The 24,173-nt window shown below is 36.9% G+C and overlaps 1 protein-coding gene across 1 annotated transcript in view; it reads left to right on the forward strand.

Annotated features, from left to right (window-relative positions):
- LOC131040525 (mitochondrial outer membrane import complex protein METAXIN) overlaps window positions 1–22,296 on the forward strand; it is a 35,552-nt gene extending 13,256 nt beyond the window's left edge. Inside the window, exons 6-7 of the mRNA XM_057973472.1 lie at window positions 21,420–21,588; window positions 21,740–22,296. Coding sequence (XP_057829455.1) covers window positions 21,420–21,588; window positions 21,740–21,936 — 366 coding nt within the window. The 3' untranslated portion in view covers window positions 21,937–22,296. The remainder of the gene's footprint in view (window positions 1–21,419; window positions 21,589–21,739) is intronic.
- The last annotated feature ends 1,877 nt before the right edge of the window (window positions 22,297–24,173 follow it).

Raw genomic sequence — 24,173 nt, forward strand, 5'->3', positions numbered from 1 at the left:
ATGGCCATATGGAGGGCATCTAAGCAAGGAACTTCAATGCAGCTCCAATAGGGAAAAAGTGACCAAGGAAAAATAACTATGTTACCTTGAGTTTCCAGAACGGGGACGGGGACGGGGGGATGGGTTTCCAGGATGGCAAAGGGGATGGCTATATAAAATATAGGGAAAATTTAAAATAAATAGGGAAATTTTAAATTTTCATATGAAAACATGGATATAGCATGCATATGAAAACATTATAGAACCTTAAGTTTTAACATACAACATTTGTGTTCAAAATTCATTGTCAAGACTCAATACTCAATATGCATTCATAATTCAGAATTCATTGTCAACATGCATGCAATATTAAAAAAAATAAGATACAAAATGCCCAAAGGCTACATTGCTGCCATGTAGTTTCATTTTCAATTACGATATGAAAATACAAAAAAACAAAGTACACAGCTGCCCCTAATCTGCATCGAAATCAGAGTCCTCCTTTGAGTCTCTACCATTGTCATGGTCCATGTCCACCTCCTTACATGCTTTTCTCGTCAAACTTTCTGGAAGACTTTTTTTCTTCAAAAATCACTTTTCAATTAAAAACTTCGTTTTTGCTCGAATTGACCCTGTTATAAAAATAATGGTAATATTTGATACGCAAGGTCTCTGCTTTATGTGTCGATTTAAAACTTTTAATCCTCTTTTCGACAAGCTATAACACTAAGGTGCTTTTAAAATTATTTTAATTAAATTAAACAACCTTGGTAAAATAATTAAATTAAAGCCAATGAGTTGCAGAAACTATGAAAAAGCAGCAAAATTAAAATCTGACTGCATTGGAATGATATTGATGATGAATAAATCAAATTGGATCCGATAGGGCGACTTACTATGATAGATGCTCTCTCCAAGAATATTGGAGCACACACCAAAAGCTAGAGTTCTCTTCGGAAAGTGTCAGATTAGTCCTCTAAACCAATTGAGCTCATTGCCATCGTTAAAAATCCCCTCATACAAGACTGTCAATCACCGAGAAAGCCAAAACTAACTACAAAGTTGAAAATACTGAAAATGGGGACATTTCAAAACATCAAAGCTACTATTTGGGCAAAAGTGGACAAAACCCTTGTTTTTGAAGATTCACCTATAACTTCAAAACAATTGTAAATTTTTCAATATTTTTTTTAAAGAGTCCGAGGATTGTATAAGGAAGCTGCAATCCAAAACTTAGGTTTTTATCATTAATATATTTGAGTCATTGCAATTTTATGATTTTTCATAAATTCGCTTTTCAAGTCACAAATCAGGGAGCTTTTCTAAAATCTTTACATTTCTGGAAAGCTCATCAAAATTTATGAGTAGTCTTTTAATTTAATTTTTTTATTTGAGGCCAACTACATGTTTTGGTCTTGGGTCAATTGTATTTGATAGAATAGTTATCTATTGAAGGATTTTTTTAAAGCTAGTTTCAATGGAGGTTCCTGATTTTGGTGGAAGTGGAGATGCATTAGAATGGTGGTACACATATAAAAAATCTAATGGTAAAATTAAATTATGGAAAGTAGGATTTTCGTTGCCTTTAAGTGGTGAAGCGAGGAAATGGTTAATGCCAATGGTTGAGGATATTTTTTCTTTGGAGGAACTAGAACAAGCTTTCTTAAATTGATGGGCTCCAAATGAAGAAGAGGAAGAAGAGGAGGAAGGAAATAATAAAGAAGAGGAAGAATAGGAAGAAGAGGGGGAAGAAAATAAAAAAGAAATGGAAGAAGAGGAGGAGAAAGAGGAAGAAAAAGAAGGCAGAGAAGGAGAAGACTTAGAAGAAGGAGATGATATAGGTACATGCAGTTGACTTTACATATTTCAGATTTCAAAATGTGGTCTATCTAACAAGTAGGGAGGTGATTGAGTTTGGGCTTGTATTAATATGGACACGGGGTTTAAAAACCTAATTGGAATGGAATTATCCAAGAAGCTACATGTACAAGCATAGAACATCAAGGATCTTGTAAATTCTTTTGTTGCTTTGTGGACTTTAAAAAGGCTCTTGACTCTGTTTTGCAACATTTGTTGCTTTGGAAATTGAGGGACAGTGATTCTGAGACCCTTGTTACTGCCATCACATGGCTCTACAAGACGATTGCTGGGCGCTACCATACTCCTCATGGCCTCTCTGACTTCATCCAAAGTACTATTGGAATTAAGTAGGGTTGCCCTCTCTCACCGATTGTCTTTGGTATCTACATGGATGCGCTGAAAGTTTTTCTTTGGCAAAATATCCATGCTAATGATGGTTACCTATGCATCATGTTGTAATTTCTATCTTACTATTTGTGGATGATATTGTCCTCTCTTATATCCTTGATGACTTTTAGAGGTGACTTATTTGTGGATGACATTCATTGTATATATTGCTGTCAAAATTTAATAAATCAAAGTCTTCATTTTGATCCTGTTCGGAATTGGCATTAGAGCTCGTGTCTACTATTTTCTCTTGCCAAAAGTTTCTAATCTGAAAGTATAAGTTATCTTGTTTTGAAATGCATCAAGTATGACTTTGAGTGTCATTCGGAGGACCACAAATATAAGACCCATGTTGAAGCCAGAAGGGTGCATTGAAAGGGCATCCATAAGACAGCAGAAGTGTACTGGCAAAATTAATCCAAAAATTCCAAGTAAGAACTTGATAATCTAAAATCTTTCTTTTTATACTAAGGCAAGTAGAAGATCAATGGATGTTAGTTTATCTGGAACAATTTTAATTCATGATTTCTATGTATACAATGAAATACTGGTAGATAACAATGGAAATTTCAAGTTCCCTGAAACTAGCATTCCCCAATTATATCCAGGAAAAGGAATTAAGGCTAGAATGTTAACAGTTCGCCAGTTTGAATTGAACCACCAAGTCAAAGGTCTATGTATTAGACAAGTTTATCTTCTATTCATCATCCCAAAAGATGTCCAACAGTGGAAACACAAAGGGTTTTATTATGTTCATTTCTCTTATGTAGATATAATGGCCCATCCTTAGTTTAACTACAATATAGGTGTTGAATGTTTTACAATTTTAATAGATACAAGATGTAGAATTTGGGATCAAGCTGTAGTTTCCCAGTTTCGAGGGAAACTAGTTAAAAATGGGAAATATGTTGTCCGTCCTAATTTTACCATTTCTTTAGAAGGCGAGCATATATGTTTAGCTTTCTGTTTATCAGTACAAATTAAAGGAGTTGATTTACAACCTGGTTCCATTTATCGCGCAGTAGGTGGCAGATGTATATATTGCCTCCTAAATATGGTTTTCCTCTCACAAATTTTCCTACAAGAGTCTCATGTCCTGAAGGGAATTCCTCTCTGCTAGATTATGGTCGACACATATGCCATACAGGTTTTGACATAGATTTCTTGATAATTGAACAACTTATTTATAGGGGAACTCCTAGATTTAAAGACTTAGTTATTCCTACTCGGATAAGTCTCTCATCTTCTCCTAGATTGTAGAGGAGGATATTTGTTATTGATATGTATCTCTTTCTTTGGATGTCATGAGGGCACATTTAGACACTCCTATTTTTTCTCCACCTTTTCATGCTTCCACAATGATAAAGTCTACAAATATTCATGAGCCCACAAATTTGACTCGGTCATAATTCATTTTGACACTTTTTGCATGAATACTAGATTCTCATTGGTTCAGTCGTCGTACCTATGCTAAAAAAAGAGTAGTGTGGGTCATTTTTGTTTAGGCCATTTATACGCTTGCTTAAAAACTGATAAGGGTGTCGCTTATCAATTGAGGCTCTCTATCTAGAGTCTCAAGAGGTGCCTTGTCTGTGTTTTAAATGGATACAACTTCAATGAAAGAATCAAAAGAATAATTCAAATTCACTACTTCTAGTTCTTATCTCACGTCTCCTCTAGTAGACCAAAAGAATTGGATTGGAGAGAAGGTGTATTTGTGAGTGTATAATGAAATAACAATGCATCATACATCCATGGTTACTATACCTAAATCTTTCATGGTACCTAATTCACCTTATCATCATATGTCATATATTGGCATTGGCTTGGAGAGGCTTGAATAGTTTTTGGCAAAGATGAAAAACTCTTAATTGGCAATAAATCTTTTGGCTGAATTTTTTTTAAAAATCGGCAAATTTATCGAACATTTGAAAATATATAATTTCTTAAAATACTCTAAAAAAACACACATACACTAAATTTATAGAACATGATAACATATTACTGGTTTCCATCATATATAAATCATAGTTTGAGTCAAATACATACCATATACCAAAAAACAAGTTCAAGTTCTAAATAAGTTTGAGTCAAATACATATCGTAGAGTCTAGACCACAAAACAAATACAATCTCTGAAGTCTGAATACATATTAAGTTCAAGCTTTCGTATCAATGAAAACTAGAAATCATAGATTGCATCTACAACTAAAGCTCAAAAAACTCTGTTGCCGCTGAGTGGGTGCTGAAGTAGATGGTGTTGCAGCTGCTGCTGCTTTAATATCCTCAATAGGTGAGGAAATTGCCTCTTATAGATCAGCAAACTCATCTCCTGCCTCACGTTCTGCCACTTCTGTCGCCCATTCAACTGCCTCTCTCTCCATCTCAGCTAAGTGATCGTCAGTGAAAAATGGATACACATCAACATCACCAGTAGCATCATCATGTTCAACAATCCAATTCGCTGTATATGGATCGATCTCATCTATGTCAAGTGCATCATATGAATTGTTTCCTTGTACCCTCTTTTCATGCAATCGAAGGTTGTACCACACATATACAAGGTCATTCAAGCGCTTTTGAGTCAACCTATTGCGCTTTTTATATGTCTGGCCTCAAAGACACTCCAATTGCGCTCACAACCAGAAGCACTACAAGGCTGAGATAATATGTGGATTGCAAGCCTTTGAAGATTAGGCATTGTGGCACTATAATCTTCCCACCACAGATCTGCAAGGATACAAATTGGCATTTATAACTTGGTAAAGAATTTAATAAACTTAAAGATTGAAATTTTATGGTAAATAAATTAAAGAGCACATTTTTTTTTGCCTGGCATCAGGGTGTCTCTCTTACGAACACAAATAGGTGAAGAAAACAATCCCCCATCTTCCTTCTTGTAACTCTGCAACTCATCCCAAATGAGGTCTTGAATATTATCATCAACAACTAACCTTTGAATACATGTGTCGTGGCCAATTTGAACCTCTGCATCTGCTTTGAAAGTACGGGAGAAAAAGAACTTGGGGTTCAAATAGTAGGCATCAACATGGATATGTTGGAGTTGTCAATTCCACCTTTGATCAATTATGCACCATATGGGTTCATATTTGGTCCTATTTGACCCATACAATCGCTGGATTGCCTCTTTGGCCTTATCCATGGTCTCATATAGATACCCTATGGTGTTTTTATCCCCATCCACCATTCGTAGAACCCTCACCAATGGTTTTGACAACTAGACATGAAAGATTTAACAAAAATCAGAAAAGTGTAATATTAGAAAATTAAAAAATAAATCATCAATCAAAGTTTGAAAACTTGCATTGATGATCTCCTCCATGACTTTGGCAAATCTATCATCAAAAATGGTCTTCACGACGTTCTCTGCTTCAGGCTTCCTAGAATAAGGACTCTCCAACCCTCTTTCGCTCACAAACATCCGCTTCAAGTTGGGCAATGCACGTAATATGCTTTGTAAGTTGAGGAAATTAGTGGCAAAACGTGTGACTCCTGAACGCGCAAGATCCTTACCATCAGTGTGTTGTATCATAAGCTCTGGGACCCATGTGTGGTTGTAGTTGTACTTTGTGATTTCCCTTCCATCTTCAACCACATTCTTCACCCAACTTAGTTTCCCTATGTCCTCAAGGAGCAAATCAAGGCAATGAGTAGCACAAGGGCTCCAAAATAATGTCGGATGCCTAGCCTATAGAAGTTTACCGGCTGCCACATATGCAGCTGCATTATCGGTCACAATCTGAACAACATTTTGCACTCCCACTTTTGTCACCACCTCATCCAACATGTTGCACAAGGCTTCTGCATTCTTCACTTCATTTGAGGCATCAAACGATTTTAAAAATACCACCTGTCCCTCTGAAGCAACTAGAAAGTTGATGAGTGTCCTATTCTTGCCATCCTTCCACCCATCAGATAAAATGTTGCAGCCATTCCTTTCCCAAATCCTCCTTTGTTATTCCACTAGTTGATGTGTGTTTTGGACCTCGTTTTGCAATAATGGCCCACTCAACTCATAACGACTTGGGGAATTGAACCCCTTACCTGAGATGGTCAATGTATTGACCAATTGCTCCCAATATGGACTATCAACAATACTAAACAGAATATTGTTGTAATACCAAAATCTAGCCAATGCCACCTTTGTCTACTGATGCACTTCCTTATTCCATGAAGTACCTAACAACCTAGGTTGCACACCAGGAGTGTTACGAGGAATGAAAAAACTAGACATATTGCTGCCCACCCCAATATTTCCTGACCTTGTAGAACTGAGATCTCTCATTGGGGATGCCATTGCCTCTGCTATCCTCTTTTTTTTGCCGCCTTTTGCTCATATTCAGAAAGCCTTGCTTTTGCCTCCCTCTGAACCTCTTCAAGACAATTATCACATATCGTAATATTCTGACCAGTGATTTGTGCAAGGTGATATTTGAGTCGGTGTATGCCACCGGTCATAGTTTTCGTGCAATGGTTATAAATAACCTCTCCTACCACTGCACTTGGTGTGCCATGTTTCCACAAAGGATCCCTCTTTCTACCACCACCTCTAGATGCAAAAGGCATTGCCTTTTATAAATATTCGAAAGAAACCTAGCAAAAGAGAACAAACATGGATCAATAAGTATCAATTGAAGTTGAACACAAACTAGAATTTGAACACAAAATGGTCACAGCCAAAGTACTGAATCAAAAAAGGTAATGATAAATTGATAATGATGCAGGTTCTATAGCTGGAGAGATGTGCTGTTATATAACCAATCATGATATTTGGATATTAATCCAGTCTGCAATGCATCTAGCAGCTTCTAATTGAGAAGAAAACAGGGCATATTTCTCAGTTGTAAGATAATGTTAATGAGTGGTTGAATACTCATTAGGCTTACTGAATCTCAAATGTGTCCACGGAGACTTCTTGTTAAACATATTCTAGCCATATGTAGTTATTTCTAGGTTTTTTAATTCTAAACACATTTAAGATACTTTTGAATCAATTTTCTGTATAAAACTTCATGAGGAGTAAACCCACTTTTTCTGATTTGTTTTAAAATCTTGATTAATGCTATAAGGCTTTTCAGGTGTTTTCTACAAATTTTTTTATCTTCATTAGAATTTAGAACTAAGATACAACTACTGTTATGCTGCACGATAATATAAGTTTCTATATAAATATAAAATATATATTCTGCAGTAATACTGTAATTGTATTAATCTCTGCAATAAACACCTCCAGTTCAGTCTATAAATTACAGATTACTAATATGAAGTATGAACAATTAATCAGAATCTGCTATTTGCATTAGAACAGATTTTTATTGTTCATACTTCATATTAGTAATTTATAGAAACTTATATTATATATTTATATCATAAGAAGCTTATATTATTGTGTAACTAAAATGTGTAAGGTACTATCTTTTGTTGCAACTAAATATATATTCTGCAGTTATATACTTATATTCGGTCTTAGTTGCAACAAGCAATCGAACTCCAGAAGATCTAAATCTATTGCTTTTGTGTAAGGTACCTACCCAGAATCCAGAATCATTAATCTTAGAAGGAATCGATAAATCAGAGAGGAAAAAGAGACAAACCTGGAGCTATATGAATGTGGTCGGGCATCAGTTGTGGAGGAAGCCGTCGCACGCTTTGGCAAACCGAGTCGAAACCGCGTTTTTTATTTTTCGCACGACCTTTTTACCCAAACCAAGCCGATTTGCATTTAGGGTTGCGACTGTTTTTTTCCGCCTTCTTAAATGCGATTTTTCACATTTAAATCATGATTTTATCGCAATTTTTTTCGTCTGAAAATTGTGATTTCTCAAAAAAAAATCGCTTGCAATTTTTACAGCAATTTAATCTTCTACAATATTGACTCACAATTTATCACGATTTAGGCGATTTTTAAAAGATTTTTTCATCTATGGTTTTTGTAGCCATATCCACATCTTCGATTTTTGTTGTATAACAGTTTCCACATGATTTCAGATTGTCACTTCAATTAGGCCTAGGATTCTTGATTCAGTACTTCTTTTGGTACCAACATGGCAATATTTTAGCAGTTCAAGGTGATCATCTTTTGTCTTCTTCCCTCGTATTCCTTTTAGGAATTGGAAGATAGATGTCCTGCTTTCACCTTTGGATTTTGTTTTTACTAAGGGAAAAAATTATTGCTTGGCAAACTTGGACCATCTTCAATAATGTCATGCATTTCCCATTGATGAGAAAGAGTGTACTTTTGGGGGCCTTGCATGGTCTCTAATTCTATTATTCTCTGTGTTTTGGGGAGGGCTGCAATGCCCCCTTTATTTGGACCTTACAAATTAATAAAATAAGTTGTCAAAAAATAAATAAAATTAGTCACAACTTATTTTAATTAATTATTTATTAAGGTCATAAAGTGACTTTTTATGTCAAATAATTGTTAAATAAAAGTCACTATATTATTATTTCCCGTTTGCAAAAGTTAAATATAAAGAGAGGAAAAATCAAAAGGCAACAAAAAAGGAAAAGCCAAGAGTTGTCTCAGTGGTTTTAAAAGAGCAGCTTGGCTTCATTTCAGACATGGTTGGTTTTGTTATTTTCTTGGAGAATTTGAGAGTTGTCTGCCTGGCTTTCAGTTATGAAACCTAAGGACGGAAACCCTTGGGATTTCTCTCTTGAATTGGACAAAAACCCAATTCAGGTTTGGACTGAATTCATTCAGAATTCACCATTGCAATTCACTGTAAGTTCTGCAGAGGTTTCAAATTTGTGAAATCTCATTTTGAGACGAATTTGCAGTCTAAGAAAATTGATTATTTTGAGAAATTTTTTGCTCATATTGGAATAAGGTATTGTCTACATCATTTTTCTATTGCAAATTGATATAATATCTTTGGTTATTCTATTGTAAATATTTTATTAATATTTCAGAAAATAAATGGCTCCAAAGATATATTTTATTCAGGAAACATTAATCGCTGCTGGGAGAATTTTATTGTTTGAATAAAGTATTGGGCGATTTATGAATAAAGGAGGCGGCACATTCAGAAGCCGATAAATATAATCAAGGAGCCGTTTCAAACTTTTGGCTATTCCATCTTAATATTGGCAAAAAAATTCCTTTGGGAGCCTCTGGTGTGAATTCCTGAATTCCTGGCTGGTCGAATTTCATAGAATATAGTGCCATTTGAAATAGTAATATTAGCCGCAAGCCTTAGTCATATTGTGGAAGACGGGAAGTTACCAGGAGGTATTCATTTCTGTATTTCTTTGGTCTGCAATTTGTAGGTAGGGTGTGAAAGGCATGTCGGGTTTGTCTTTGGCTTTAGGAATTTTATACTGGGAGATGGCTTGGTATTGGTGCTGAGAATTAATTCCTCCATTGCTGTGTGAATACCTATGCTTGTGGTGGCTCTTAATATTCTTGCTTAAATTCATTTTTATCTGGCGTTAGATTATAGTCTCCTATGCGATTCATTCTGTGGCAGCAGTGAAAGCTTTTCCTCATTGGATATTGCAGATAATTTATAACCTGCTTATACAGCTGTGGATATCTGTATTTCTTGCTGCTGTCTCTTTCCCTAGCCAGCACTTTGAATTCTGGCAAGAGCAACCTTGGAAGAGTTGTGGTTTCTAGGAAGGATTGTTTATATCACTTCTGTGTTGGGCTTTGGGAAAAAAATATTCTTGAGTTCCTGTGCAAAGTCTTCAGTGAATTGCTGAATGAAGTTCGAAGGCAAGGGAAAACACTTGAGAAGACCTTGCATCGGGTTAGCATGGAAATCTGAGTCATAGGACTGTATACTTCTTGCTGAGTGCAAATACTCTATTTACAGATTGGTACACTTATACACATAGGCATCTCTTGGTATTCGCTATTACATAGAAGTTTGTCTTTGTCCCCTTGCACACCTGCAATAATTTCCCAAGTTCAATGTATGTTTCAGACGCTACCAGAGGTGGTCAGTGCTGGAAGTTCTGACTTCTGAGCACGTTAAGGGTACAAAGGGTCCAAATTGTGTAGCTGTTCATGATCAGAAATTGCTCTGGACACATTAGTAGTCACTGAATGGAGCTTCAGTTTCAGACCCTGGCAGTGAATGAGTTTGCTATTATACTGTAAGTTGCAGTTTCCTTGTAACTCAGAATTCACAGTGGAACACATTCGGCATTACAAAAATCATTTGATTCCAAATTGTTGTGTGTATTTTGATGAGAAGGAATACATTCAAGCATTGAAATATACAATCAAAAACCCATTACAAACTATATCAGACCTATGCTATCTGGTGGATCTTTTGTTAAGGGAAAATAGTTTAAAATTAGGCAATATTCCCTTGGGGTATTACAGAGTTTCCCTGCACATGGGGTTTTATCTAGTTCCTTAAAGTAGGGTCAGATAGCCTTGTTTTTTCCTTTCTCTTGGCGGGGTGGTGGGGGGGAGTTTTTTGCGATGGGTTTTCTTTCTCTTCTTTTTGAAGTGATCATTTTGTATGTGGCTACACATTTTCCAAGACACATTTATCCATTTCTACATACCCACCTAAACTTCACTAATTGTGGCTGTTGGTGAATTATTTTGTTTTCTTGCATTTAGCTATTTACTTTATTGCATTATATGCATCTAGAATAGTATAATCTTACTTAGGTAGGTATCTACTTGGGTAGGTTGTACTTGCATCATATGACAGTGACAGGTACTTTCTTAGTTTGGTGATGTCATGCACATATGTGATTGCATCTTCTTAATACAACATTGGTTGTACAATCACATCTTCTGGTGGTACAATCACATCTTCTGGTGGTGTATCCTATATTTATACACTTGTAGCTCTTATTTGAGCAACCCTTGAAATCATTCTCTTGCATCTCTTGATTGGAATACAATTAATTCATATCATATTGATCATCTAAGTTCTTTGTGCATTTCTTTATTTTGGGTGGCTATCTCCATAGCCAAATCTTACAAGAGAGTTCAAACAATTACGCTTGTCTAGGCTGGATTTGTTGCTCAACCCCTTTGTCTTAATACTATCTTCAAGTACATTTAGTTTATACATAGGGTATGATCCATGGGCAATTCTCTTTTGCCTCGTGGGAAATGTCCTTTCTTGGTGCTCTATTCCTTGGAGAAGATTGCTTGTTTGGGCCCCCGTGGCCTCAATGTTTTTGGTTCTTTGAGGTACATATTCTCTTCTAGTCTATTGGTATTTTTTAAAGGAGAGAGGAATTAGCTGTGGCTGCCTCTTCTCAACCAGAGTAACATAGAAATTTTTTTACATTCCTATGGTGAGTAGAATTCCTGAAAAAAATTCTGAAGCAATCCCAAGAAAGATCAGCTTTTGGATGGAGAAACTAAAATAAGATCAGAGAGTTGGGTTTTTCAGGAGTCTTTCCCCTAGTCGGTGGTACTGATGGTGTTTATGCACAGATGTGCTAGGCACATATAGCTATGCCATTGTCTTGGTTCTTTATGTGCTTATGCTTTATTCATTCATACATTTATTTGTTTAGTTCGGTTAATACTTGTAGTGCATGGTTCCTATATGCATACAACCAGAGGCATTAGGAATCTAGGAAAGCATGGGTAATGGGATAAGTTTTGGCTAGGGTTTTTGGACAAGCTTATGTGTCTCTGTACATGAAACCCTTTGTGATTTGTATCTTTATGGGATGGTGGAGGCCTTTTCAGAGTTAATCATATTCACTGAGCACTTAGAGAGCTATGATGCACCATGTAGCATGAGCAAACCATTTCCAGGATTTTCAAACAACCACTTAAGGGTGCTGACCATAACAGTGGCATATCCTACACAAAACATATAAGGTTCATTACTTGGTGCTGCCTCACAGGTCCTACAAAGGTTGCTGTGCATTACTTGCTTTCCACATATCTGTAGCTCTCGTGCAGGACTGCACGCATATTAACTCTCTGTAATTGTTTGTTTCTCTCTAGATGTGCATTCTAGAAATAGAGGACCACTGTATTAAAGTGGTATTAGAGCTAGTGTCAAAGTTTACCCATAGAGGAAATAGCACAAAGTTCTGACCATGAAGATACTTCCTTGTGAATCTCAGGAATCTAGAAGCGTGGAAATCTTGCCAAGTTGATTCATATTCTAAGGCAGATACTCTCACAAACTTACAAACATGCCAAAGAAAATCAATGCTAGTTCTTATTATCTTTGCTGAGACATTATCAAGTTTTAAGAAATGTTGAAAGCATAACTAAAGTAGTAAAATCTAGTCTGGCATATTTCCCTATCATGTGGGCATCAAACAAGTTTACTGTTGTAGGAATGAGTTTTCCACAGTTCATGAAGATAACAGTAGAGCTTTTGGATTCAACTGTATGAGATTTTTGCATCAGCATGTTTCAGATCACACCCAGTGATCCATCATCAGGATGAGAAGTGAAGAGAGTTGGTTTGTGAACTTAGCTCCATAAATAGGTTGCACTGGTAGGAAAGTGAAGAGGAGGCATAAAAAAAGAGAGGAAACCAAGAACTTGAATAAGAAAAAAGAAACAAAATGTTCTCCCACCCATTATTAATTTCGTCAAGGAAAATAACTAGATAACAAAAATGCTAAATAAAAGATAAAAAGTAAATTATAAAATAAGAGAGAAGGATGAAAAAGGAAGACAAAGAAAGAAAGAAAGGAAAAAATTAAAATAATAAGGAAAAATATAAAATAAGAGCACAACGAGAGAAAATGAATCTTGAAAGAAAGAGGAAAAAATAAAAATTAAAAAGAAAGGAACAAGGCAATAAACATGAAACAAACAAGGTGCAAGAAGGGAAAAAACAGTAAAAAACTAAAGCAAGGAGAGGAATCGCAAGGAAAACATGAGAGAAACGGATGATGGAACAAAATAAACCAAGAGAGACTAAGCAGGGGGGGAAAAATGTAATGTCCCCGATCAGGGTTTCCTATATTTTCCCTAGAATTCCCTAACAAGGTATGAAGTGTACTTAGGAAATGCACAATTGCCAATTTTAAATCTTGATTTAGGTCCAAGCACTTTATATTTATCAAAGTCTTCTGGCTTCTGGCTTCTCTTATTAATTCTGAAATTGGTTATCTCCTCCTTGATCGACTGACTTCCCTTTCTCTGATTCCCTGTTATAGATAAGGACTTCTGTTCTGATTTTGATGCTTTCCCTCCATTTGTGGTTTGCCTTTATTTTTTGAATTTTATTCCAGATTCCGAAATCCTTGATTGATCCTTATATAGGAACTGAATCGCTGATCTGCTAATTTGATTTCTAATCCAAATTGATGTCCTGAATCGCCCTCTCTCCCAATGCGTTTTTGCTCCCCTTTATATCTTCCTTATTATCTCATAATAAAGAGTCACACCCCTTCATAATGGAGCACTGCCTTAGTGTTAATCTCAGTCGGCCTTTTCTAAATAAAACTCAGTTGGCCATATTTAATATTTAAAATAAATTGCTATTTTATTTCTTTCAATCCTAGTCAATTCTATTAAATAGGTTGTGGATATGGTCGGCTTCTCAATTTATTTAACTGCCCATACTTAACTATATACCTCAGTGGCTAGGGTTTATAATTGCATCAACTGGGGTTTGATCTAAGATGGGGGCATGACAGTCCGCCCTTCCCAAAATTGCTTGTCCTCAACCAATAGTTGAATGATCATGGAGTCTTATTTGTAATCCACCTTTCGCCGCGGTACTCTGATATTATATCAAGTTGTAATTTTAAGACGAGTTTTCTCTCATCTTCTGTTTCTCATCACTTGAAAATGTAAACGATTGATTTGATTTGACCCAACATATGCACAATGTCCTGGATATCTCTTTGTGTTAACACAAGAACTTAACATATATTAAGATGAGGATTAGAAGCATGACATTATATGCAATGTTCTTTTCTAAATAAATTCATAACGTAATCCTAGACACGCACGAAGTAGACACGCTGTAAACACACCAGGTATGAACCAAAGACAGAGCATACTCATAAAACACGAAGCATACACATGAATATATGCAGACATGGAGCATACATGCAACTACATGTATTGTTAGACCCCTTCTTATTGACTAGAATGCATCCATTGATTTATTTTTACCTTGCAGGCTGGCAGGAACAAAGAAGAAGGAAAGAAGTATTTGAATCTGCAAAAGGCAAGTGCATCAAAGGGTTTGTTAGGAGGTAGGAAGGGTGCCTAACATTGCTACCCCATGAGCCAGGAAGAGTGCCTAACCCCACCTTGCTTCTTATAAGCCACTTAGAACCAAGAAGAAAGCCTAACCCTACCTTTCTGCTCCCATGAGCCAGGAAGGGGGCCTATCCCCACCTTGCTGCCCATAAGCCACTTAGATCTAGAAAGAGGGCTTAACCCCACCTTTCTATTCCCATGAGTTGGGAAAGGGGCCTATCCCCACCTTGTTGCTCATAAGCCACTTAGAGCCAAAAAGAGGTCTTAACTATCCAACCTTGTTGCTCATAAGCCAATTAGAGCCAGAAAGAGGGCTTGACCCTACCTTTTTACTCCCATGATCTGGGGAGGGGGCCTAACCCCTAGATTTGTTCCTCCATAAAGCTCCATTTTTTTATTGTCCCTTCTTTCGATTGGACGCTCTTAAGATCTCCTTCATCATACCTTTTTTTCTTGTCATTGCCTCTATATTACGTATTTGGCTTCCACGTGTGTCTTGGCCTCCATTCTTCCTTGCATTTGAAGCACAAACCTTTCTCCTTTCGATCGTCTCGTCATCTTTTAAGTTTTTCTTGATTGCAATCGTGCCCATGTTCCCATTTTCCCTTGCATCAGAAACATAGTCCTTTGTTGATGAGCTCCTTTCTTTCATTGTAAGACAGAGGGGGATAAGGTTTTGTATGAATGTTAAATTGTGAATTTTTTGTTTGGTATTTGTCCTTTGTAGGTGTGATGTCTAATTTTAGTGCCTTTTGGATTGCATCCTCAAGTGATATAGGATCGAGGGCACTTACCAATCCTCATATAGTTTCTTTTAATCCCTTGATAAATGGGTATGGAAGTCTTCTTTGAGACACTTTGGTACCATGACTGATATTTTTTGGAATTCGATGGAGTTCCATGTTGTTTTTGCTATGTTAGTTCTTTAAAGTACCATTTGGGGTGTCTTTGATCGAATCTTGTGATGAGCCTTTGAGTGAATTCATCATAAGTGGTTATGTGTTGGTGGCCTTGGGTAATAAGGCCATGATGCCACCAATCATGGGCTATCCCTGTTAAGTGGAGTATGGCGAATTTAATGGCATTTTCTTCTGTCATGGGGCTAAGTGAAAGATAGGTGTCCATCTTTTGGAACCATGAATGTGCCGTAAATTTCCTGGATCCATCAAAGTTGGGAAGGGTCATTTTACTTATCCTTTCTTTTAAATTTTTGTCTGGCTGCCCTCTTCTCCTATTAGGGGCAATTCATGTTTTAACATCACAATAATCCCTAAGGGAGACATTCCTCCTAACTTCGAGATCTAATCTTGAGTATGCTTCTACAAGTTCTTCCACATTATCAATGGTTGGATTATTTGCTTTTCCTCTACCATGTGTTCTTCCTTAGGTAGGATGGGAAGACTTGTTGGTCTAGGGGTTGATACCCCAGTTGGGTTGTCATTTTCGGATTGGTTGTTGATACCCCTGTTGGGTTGTCATTTTCAGATTGGTTGGAGTGGGTATCCCTTCCATTGATCTAGTTGGATAGAGAATTATTGCTATTCATGTTTTGGACGACTTGGATGAGATGTTGGGTCATTCTTTTATTTCTTTCATTTTGCTCCATGAGAGCTTGAGTGGTTTGCTCCATGAAGGTTCTCAATTCGTTGACTATTTCTTCATACATTGTGTTGTTGGTGGATGCAAGTTTCTTCCTTTCTCTTTCCAAGGCCCTTTGAGCCCTTTGGCTAGGTTGCATCAACTATCCTTTGTCCCTCAGGCTGGCAGGAACGGTTCTCTAATACCAATTGTAATGCCCCCTATTAGGGCTTCCTATATTTTTCCCTAGAATTCCCTAACAAGGTATGAAGTGTACTTGGGAAATGCACAATTGCCAATTTTAAATCTTGATTTAGATCCAAGCACTTTATAATTATCGAATTCTGCTGACTTCTCTTATTAATTCTGAATTTGTATATCTCCTCCTTGATTGACTGACTTCCCTTTGTCTGATTCCCTTTTATAGATAAGGACTTCTGTTCTGATTTTGATGCTTTCCCTCCATTTGGGGTCTGCCTTTATTTTCTGAATTTTATTCCAGATTCTAAATTCCTTGATTAATCCTTATACAGGAACTGAATTGCTGACCTGAATTGTCCTCTCTTCCAATGCGTTTTTGCTCCCCTTTATATCTTCCTTCTTATCTTCTAATAAAGAGTCACGCCCCTTCATAATGGAGTGCTGCCTTAGTGTTAATCGCAGTTGGCCTTCTCTAAATAAATTGCTATACTTATTATTTAAAATAAATTGCTATTTTATTTCTTCTAATCTTAGCTGGCTCTTTTAAATAGGGCATGGATATGGTCAGTCTTCTGAATTTATTTAATTTACCCATACTTAACTATATACCTCAGTGGCTAGGGTTTATAATTGCAGCAACTAGGGTTTGGTCGAAGATGGGGGCATGACAAAAAGGAAGGGATAAAAACAAGAAGGGAAAATAGGGAGATAATAGAAGGGAAAAAGGAAAGGAAGGACAAGAAGCTGATGCAAAGAAAAGCAAAAGGAAGGCATGGAGATGGAGATAAGAGAGACGGAGAACTCAAAGCAAGGACCAATGTATGAGGGTTGGAAGAAGGATGAGGAAGAAGGAAAAGGGGGGAGTGAGAAGAAGAGAGGGGGGAGGGGAAGTTTGGCTGACTGAGGGGGAGGGGAAAGCTAACTAGAGACAAAGCAAAGAGATACAAAGGAGGGAAGGTAGTAAAATTGGAGTTTTAGGGGACAATGAGGGAGGAATGAGAGTTTGGTTGGAGGGAAGTTAATAAAGGATTCCAAGTGGAACTCCAGTGCCACCCTTCATCCCATTGGTGGGTTAGTTTCAAATCAGGATAGCTTCCATGAGTTTCATTTTGAAAAATGCTTCTTCTCTAACCATGATATGGGCATCCTCAAGATGAATGTGGTGTTTGGTGGTGAAGGAGTATTCTGCAAGGGAAGATTTAGATGGTCGCTCATGTCTAATGTCAGCACTATGTTCTTTGATCCTAGTGCTAATGTAGTGACTCGATTCACTGATGTTGGGTGTCCCACTAATTGAGAAGTATATCCCTAGGATCTTTGGTTGAAGGGATGAGGTGTCTAACAATCAAATAAGGTTTGAAGGTGCAATTGAGGTCTTGCTTGTGCATGATTTTGGAGATCCTATTAGAGATGCTTTCAACAAAGGGGTGGGGGTGGCAACATGAGTAGCACTAGAGTCAACCGTCTTTGGTGTAGAGTTTGTGTTTTTTAGCTTGATCAAATGCTCTAGTAATGCACTTATTGCAGTACCCATTTAATTTGAAAACTTTGGTAAGGTGGGAAAGCACTTTGTCAACGTCAAGGTCTTTAAGATTCCAACCTTTTGATGTGGATAGTGATGAGAGGATGCATGAAGCTAGAGGTTAGTATGGGTGGATTTTTGAAGACATGGTGAGTTAGAAAATCATTATCATTTCTGATGAGAACATCTAAGAAGGAAAGCTGGTTATCCGTTCTACATCTTTGGTTGAACTTAATGCAATCAGCAATAATTTTTAAGTGAGTGGGACTTTTCTAACTATTCAAGGCCATGAGCCGAGCGTATGCTCTTATTGTCAACATAGTTCTTCCATCATCTAGGCTTGAGTGGGAAGGAGTGGAGGGCTAGAGCTTTTAAATTCTCCAAATACAAGTTGGACACAATGGGAGATAAGGGGGATCCCATGGCAATCCCATTGGATTGCTCATAGACAACACCTTGGAATGTGGAGAAAGTGGATGTGTGAGAAATAATCTTATCGTTGGTTTTCTGCCTGATTAATTCAATGGGCTCATTTACTAGGACTTTGGTAAATAAGGATACCACATCGAAGTTGACTAGGATATTGTCCTCTCCCACCTTTTTGTCTTTGACAAAATTGACAAAATGGATGGAATCCTCAATGAAGGAATACTTCCCAATAATATGAGAGATAATCTTTAGCTAGGTGGGCGGCAAGATGGTAGGTGGGAAATGTCTAGTGTTGACAATTGGTCTAGGACGGATGCCAACTTTGTGGATTTTTAGTGCACCATAAATGCGAGAGGTGATATTAGGGATAAGCCACTTCTTGGTGTAGTCATCAAACGATGATTGGGTGTTGACAAACTTCAGTTTTTCATGATTTTGATGTTAAGGGGTAAGATTCTATGGCTTCTGCTATTGGTCAGGTGATAAAGCATTTTAGATAAATAGTCTTGCTTGTTCAAGATGATTGTGGCATTCCCTTTGTCAGCTTGAACAATGACAATATCTTTGTTTCTCACTAGTCTTTTGGAGGTGACAAACTTATCTTTGGGAATGTCCCATCTGGGGAGGTTTAGCATGTCAAATAGCGATTGCACAATCTCGTCTAATCTTGTCAGCCAACCTAGTGGGGAGTTGTTATAACAACATTTTCAATTTCAAGTTAGAAGTTTAATTTAGGTATGGAGGATAGGGTGATTGCAAAGACAAGACCCTGTTTTAAAAAATTAAATTTAGGAGGTTCGAGCCAACGGTTAGAAAGGTTGACAAGAAGTTTATCTTCCTAATCATGAATAAATTTAGAAGAAAACTCATAACTGTGGTAAGTAGGGTTTGGGTTACCAACCTTACCAAGTGGGAGACTGATAAAGGAATAAAGGAGAGAGAGGAGGTAAATAGGTGGGGAGCTCCCCAACATGGGAAAATGAAACAGGGAGGGAGGGGCATCGAGACACCAATACACTTAAGTTTGAGGGGACTAGTATAGGTAGAAGTTGAAGAGGGGTAACCACCAATACACTTAAGTTTGAGGGGACTAGTATAGGTAGAGGTTGAAGAGGGGTAACGGGAAGAGTGGACTAAAGAGGTGGATGACGGGCAAGGGAGGAGAAGATTACACTAAACTTTATTGACAGGGGGAATTCTCATGTTAGCATGAGATTGGGAGAGGTAAGAGAGAGATTTTGAGAGGTTTGCAATGGGTGTGGGGTGCAAGGTGGGAGGTGATGGCTGAGAATCAGTTGGTAAATAATTAAAGTGAGGATGTCGAATATCCATTTATAAAAGTACTGTTAAGAGAAATGGAAACATTGTACACACCTGGTATGGCTGCACTGGGATTGCAGGATGATGAAAATTGCCAAAAATCTGTGGATGAAAGAGGAGGATTTGAGCGAGGAGGAGCTTGTTCATCTGTTATCAAAAGGTGAGAGAAGAGAGGAGCATTCCTGGCAGAGTGGAGACTTGACAAGAAGGGAGATATGTCCTTGAACAAAGTCAGAGAATCAGATGCAGAAGGAAACCATATTTGGCTCACATGAGGCTGATGGGGCAAGATCTTCAGGCGCTAGTTTGAAAGGAGAAACAGAGGTTCCATTGTTTAACGGATTAATGGAAAATCTGTTGTTATCATGGCACTCCACATTATCCAGCTCAGTCGGCAGAGAAGAAGTTTACTGTCAGCAAAATGGGCAGGTTCATGAGAAGCTTTATTCCTTGCTGTTAAATTATGGTACATTATATGCTTCTGAAATTATTGTATGTTTTAGTTTCCATGTTTCTTTAGTTTAGTGCACATTTCTAAAGGAATTGAATAATACCAAATGCAAAAACTCTGGTAGCAAGGTAGGAAAAGTAAAATCATATTATAAGGGAGATTAACACAGAATGTGTGCAAAAGTTCAAACCATAGTGCTATTTGTTTTGGATCCACAAAACCTACACATGTTCCTTCCGTTTATAATGAGATCAACGATCTATATTAACTGACTTCCCACATTGATAGTTTCATATGATGCCTATGAAATAATAATGGAGTAAGGGAGGAATGCAGAGATTACTGGCAAGTGGCGACCAAACAGGCTTGCATTGGAAGCTAGAGTTCAAACTTTGATTATGAGGTGAAAATCTACCCACGTATGATTAATATTCTATTTATAATTGAACTGGTAAAGCTTCATTTGATGTCAAATATCACCTTAGCTTGAGTTAAAATTGAAATACCCGTTCAGCATGATTCATTAGTTCGTTGTAGAATATTAATGGGCTCTTGGTGCAGAAGCTATTACGCAGGTTTTGGATGGTATTGTGCTACATGTCTTTCTCATCTTGATTACCTCGCCTTTTTATTTTAGGAAGTCTGCAATGTGCTAGTTGTATGAATGTGGAGATTATTGGTGGGGCTGTTCATATCCACCATGTCATTTTTTTGCTGATTTTGCAACTTTATTTTCATAATTTAATGAATAGTAACATTAACAATTGGGCTCTGCAAAAGCACTCAAGATCTGGTACAAATATCCTTTCAAATTAGAGAGGGTATGGATAACTTCCGTTATTCCATACCATTCAAGGACTGACTACTGGATTTCTTATAGGTGGCTTTGCAATATTGTTAATTGTCCAGACTCCATTAACTAGAAATTAGTATATGCTGTTCCATGCATATTAACTTATCATGATGTGCGTTTGTTTGGTCATTTTGCACTAGTGAGAATCCTTGCTTCATTATGCAACAAAACACACTGTTGCGCTGGGAAATGATCTTCATCTGAAGTTCATATTTCATAATGGACTTGGCACAAGTTTAAGAAGAATTATGTTACAAACTTAACATTTGTGAAATCAAATTTAAATTCCCTCACCTATCATAGTCTTTTGTTGCAAAATCCATCTTTTGTTCTGTGTTAAATTTATTTTAATTGATTCCATGTTAGATACAAGAGTTCAGTTTTGCCTTCTGTTTGGCATAGGCTTCAGGATATTTCTGTAAGAAAAAATCAAAAAACAACTTCGTTAGTATTTCTTGAAACATTTTTTAACTTGGTACATCCTGTTAAAAAATGATTAGCAGAGTGGTAAAAAAATTGGCAATTCTTTTGGTATTCTAAGTTACGGCTTGCCCAATAACCAACTTAGTGTTAGGTTTCTCACTCTTATTGTGATCTTTGTATTAATGTGGCCATAGATGCATCATCCATAGTGGTTGTTTTGCAGGATTCATCCAAATTGAGGCAAGAGTTAATGAAACATGGTAATCTCATTAGATATACTGAGAATCTGAAAACTGAATTCCTTGAGGCCAGCAGTTCATCAGCACCTCCAAGGTCTTCCCCACATTTTGCCAGCAGCTCAAGGACAAGTAGATCACGCACTTCATCTGGAGGTGAACCATGATGGATAACAGTAGTTAGTCACTTTGACTCCTTTTGATTAAAATTGAAAATGCAAGCAAGCGTGCTTTCTAATTATGAAATTATTACCAACTTACTTTAAATGGGATTTTTTATGACCACCTGCAAAACTTCTTTCTTCAGGTGCCAAATATAGGGGTTCAAAGGAGAAGCAAACACAACCAAAAACAGAAGAAGAAAAGACTTTCAAGAAGAGAGGCAAGTACTTCTTGATTACGCAATTTGTTGCAATAGTTGTGTTCTTGTCACTTATGGGAGGTATTGAAACTGGAGGAGATGAGGCTGAAATGGAGGAGGATGGATTCTTTTCTGACGACTAGAAATTGGAAAATCTTTAAGTGAATCTTTGCTGAGATAATGTTCAAAATCTGTTACCTAAGTTGCTCAAGGCAATTATACCTGTGAATTCAAATTTGTATTTCAAGAGGATTATTTCATTTTGAACAAGGAAATAATTTCACCACATCAAGGGCGGCTACATTTAATTCTTGCAGAGAATGGTGAGTTGTATTTTTCCAAATCAGATTTAATTGTAAGGTTTGACCAGCCAGGACATAAGGACGGTAACTTCATAAACCATTTAAAATTCTTTGGAGTTGCTTGCAGGAAATGGACACATTTAATACGGCAGATAAATGCAATTTTGCACACTAATTTATTTGGTTTGCACCTTCTCTTCATCGATGAGCTTGAATCTTCTATTTCGTGCACTTCTTACTCGTGTAAATTGCTACATAGACAGATGGCTCATTTGGCCGGTTTTTGTTGCACATCACATCAGACTTTAGAAAAAACTTCTGAGCTGTCTCTGTATGTGGATAATAATTGTAGGAAGTGTTCCTTTCAAATCAATACCTGTAGCACCTCTCATATTGTGATAACAAGTAGCTAAATGAACTCAATTATTAATTAATTACCAGCTATAAAAATCAGGATATATTGCTGCATACAAATTCTCTAGTTTGGATGAATTATTAGATGTATAGTAATAAAGTGTCTTAAACCATTGAAATGGCTCATAAAATATGTACTGAAAAGATGTATTCAATTATGGAGCCAAGTGGATAGGAAACAAATTGATGTACTTGTACTTGTGGTTTTGTATAAAATTTTAATATTGACCGAATTGAAAATTGTTTTTGATTAAGAAAGCAGCAAAAACAAGGGTGCTACCCTTAATACGCAGCCTGCAAGCAGTAAGAGAACAGCAAAACATGGGAGCAAGCCCAGAAAAAACAAGGTTGGACAGGCGAAAAAGAAAAGTTGTCTAACCATCAACAACCTAGACCCAACTTAAGGAGGGGTAGAGACACCCAAGCCTTGACAAGAAGGGGTTTGTGGGATTGGGGAGGACTTTCCCTTCCGCGTGCGACAAACCACAGTCCAGGCAATACTGTCATTGAGACCATCAAGAGAGAGATCAAGCGGTAAGGACCCCATTGGCTGATTTGAAAATTGTTATATATTAAAAAGAATATGAATATAAATTAAATGTAAAACAACTTATATGCATACATCAGTAAGACGAAAAATAATAGACATGGTTTTTGCTCTTATTAAATTTATCTATTTAGATAATGAGATAACAAGATATTTCAATCCAAAGTAAAAAGCACATGCAAGAGTAAGGGTTAAATTTATCGTTGTTGAGAAAAATACAAACATCACTTATAAAGCAAGTTCAAATGGCTGCCATGATGGAACTTGTTGGGCAGTTTTTGAAGTGAAGGTGGACTATACATGTAGTTCATGGCCTTTGAGGAGTGGGAAGAGAAAAATTCAAAGTAGCAGGAGGAAAGGGGAAGAAGTAAACAGAGAGATTGAGTAAGATTGAAGGAAAAAGCAGGGAAAACAATTCAGTTGGGTTTTTTTTAACACTGGAAATCGCCTGTGTATTTAATTTTAAATATATTGCATGATTGAATATGATGTTCAGTTCTAAAAGCATGAGATTCCATTACTTAATGGCAAATTCTAAGGATTCAATTTTAAAAATTTACAGAATAGACTTAGAAAAGAAAATCTTTATAACATAAAAAAAACTAATGATAAAAATGGAATTTGGTGGCTTTGTTTTGGCCCAGGCGAGTTTTGCATTCAAGGATGGTCCTGTACATGGGGTATGCCCTTTGTATACATGGCACAGGCTATATTATGTGGTTCGGCAACGTTTTATTTCTACGAAAACTTCTTTAATGATGTATACATAACATAGTAAAATAAATTATATACACACACACACACAACGATTGTGACACTTATCCAGGTTCGTTTGGGGTGGTAAAAGGCATTGGGGTTTCTGTTTTGCTTGGCTGCTAGCGTCCTCTTGATGCTTCTTTGTTTCCAGTTTGTCCGTGAGTCTTTAATTCAGAGCCAAAGTTATTTTCTTATGAGACTGTTGCATTTTAAATTTGTTCAGCTGTGTGCTTCAAATCTGTTCAGCTGTGTGCTTCTAAAAGAATAACTATGCAGTTTTTGGTGGCTTTGCGTCTAAGAAAGATACATTGGGGATTCATTCTCTTGTGGTGGATACATCTAATGTGGATATTAAGGTTTT

Source organism: Cryptomeria japonica, chromosome 6 (genome assembly GCF_030272615.1).
Source record: "Cryptomeria japonica chromosome 6, Sugi_1.0, whole genome shotgun sequence".
Classification (NCBI taxonomy): Eukaryota; Viridiplantae; Streptophyta; class Pinopsida; order Cupressales; family Cupressaceae; genus Cryptomeria; species Cryptomeria japonica.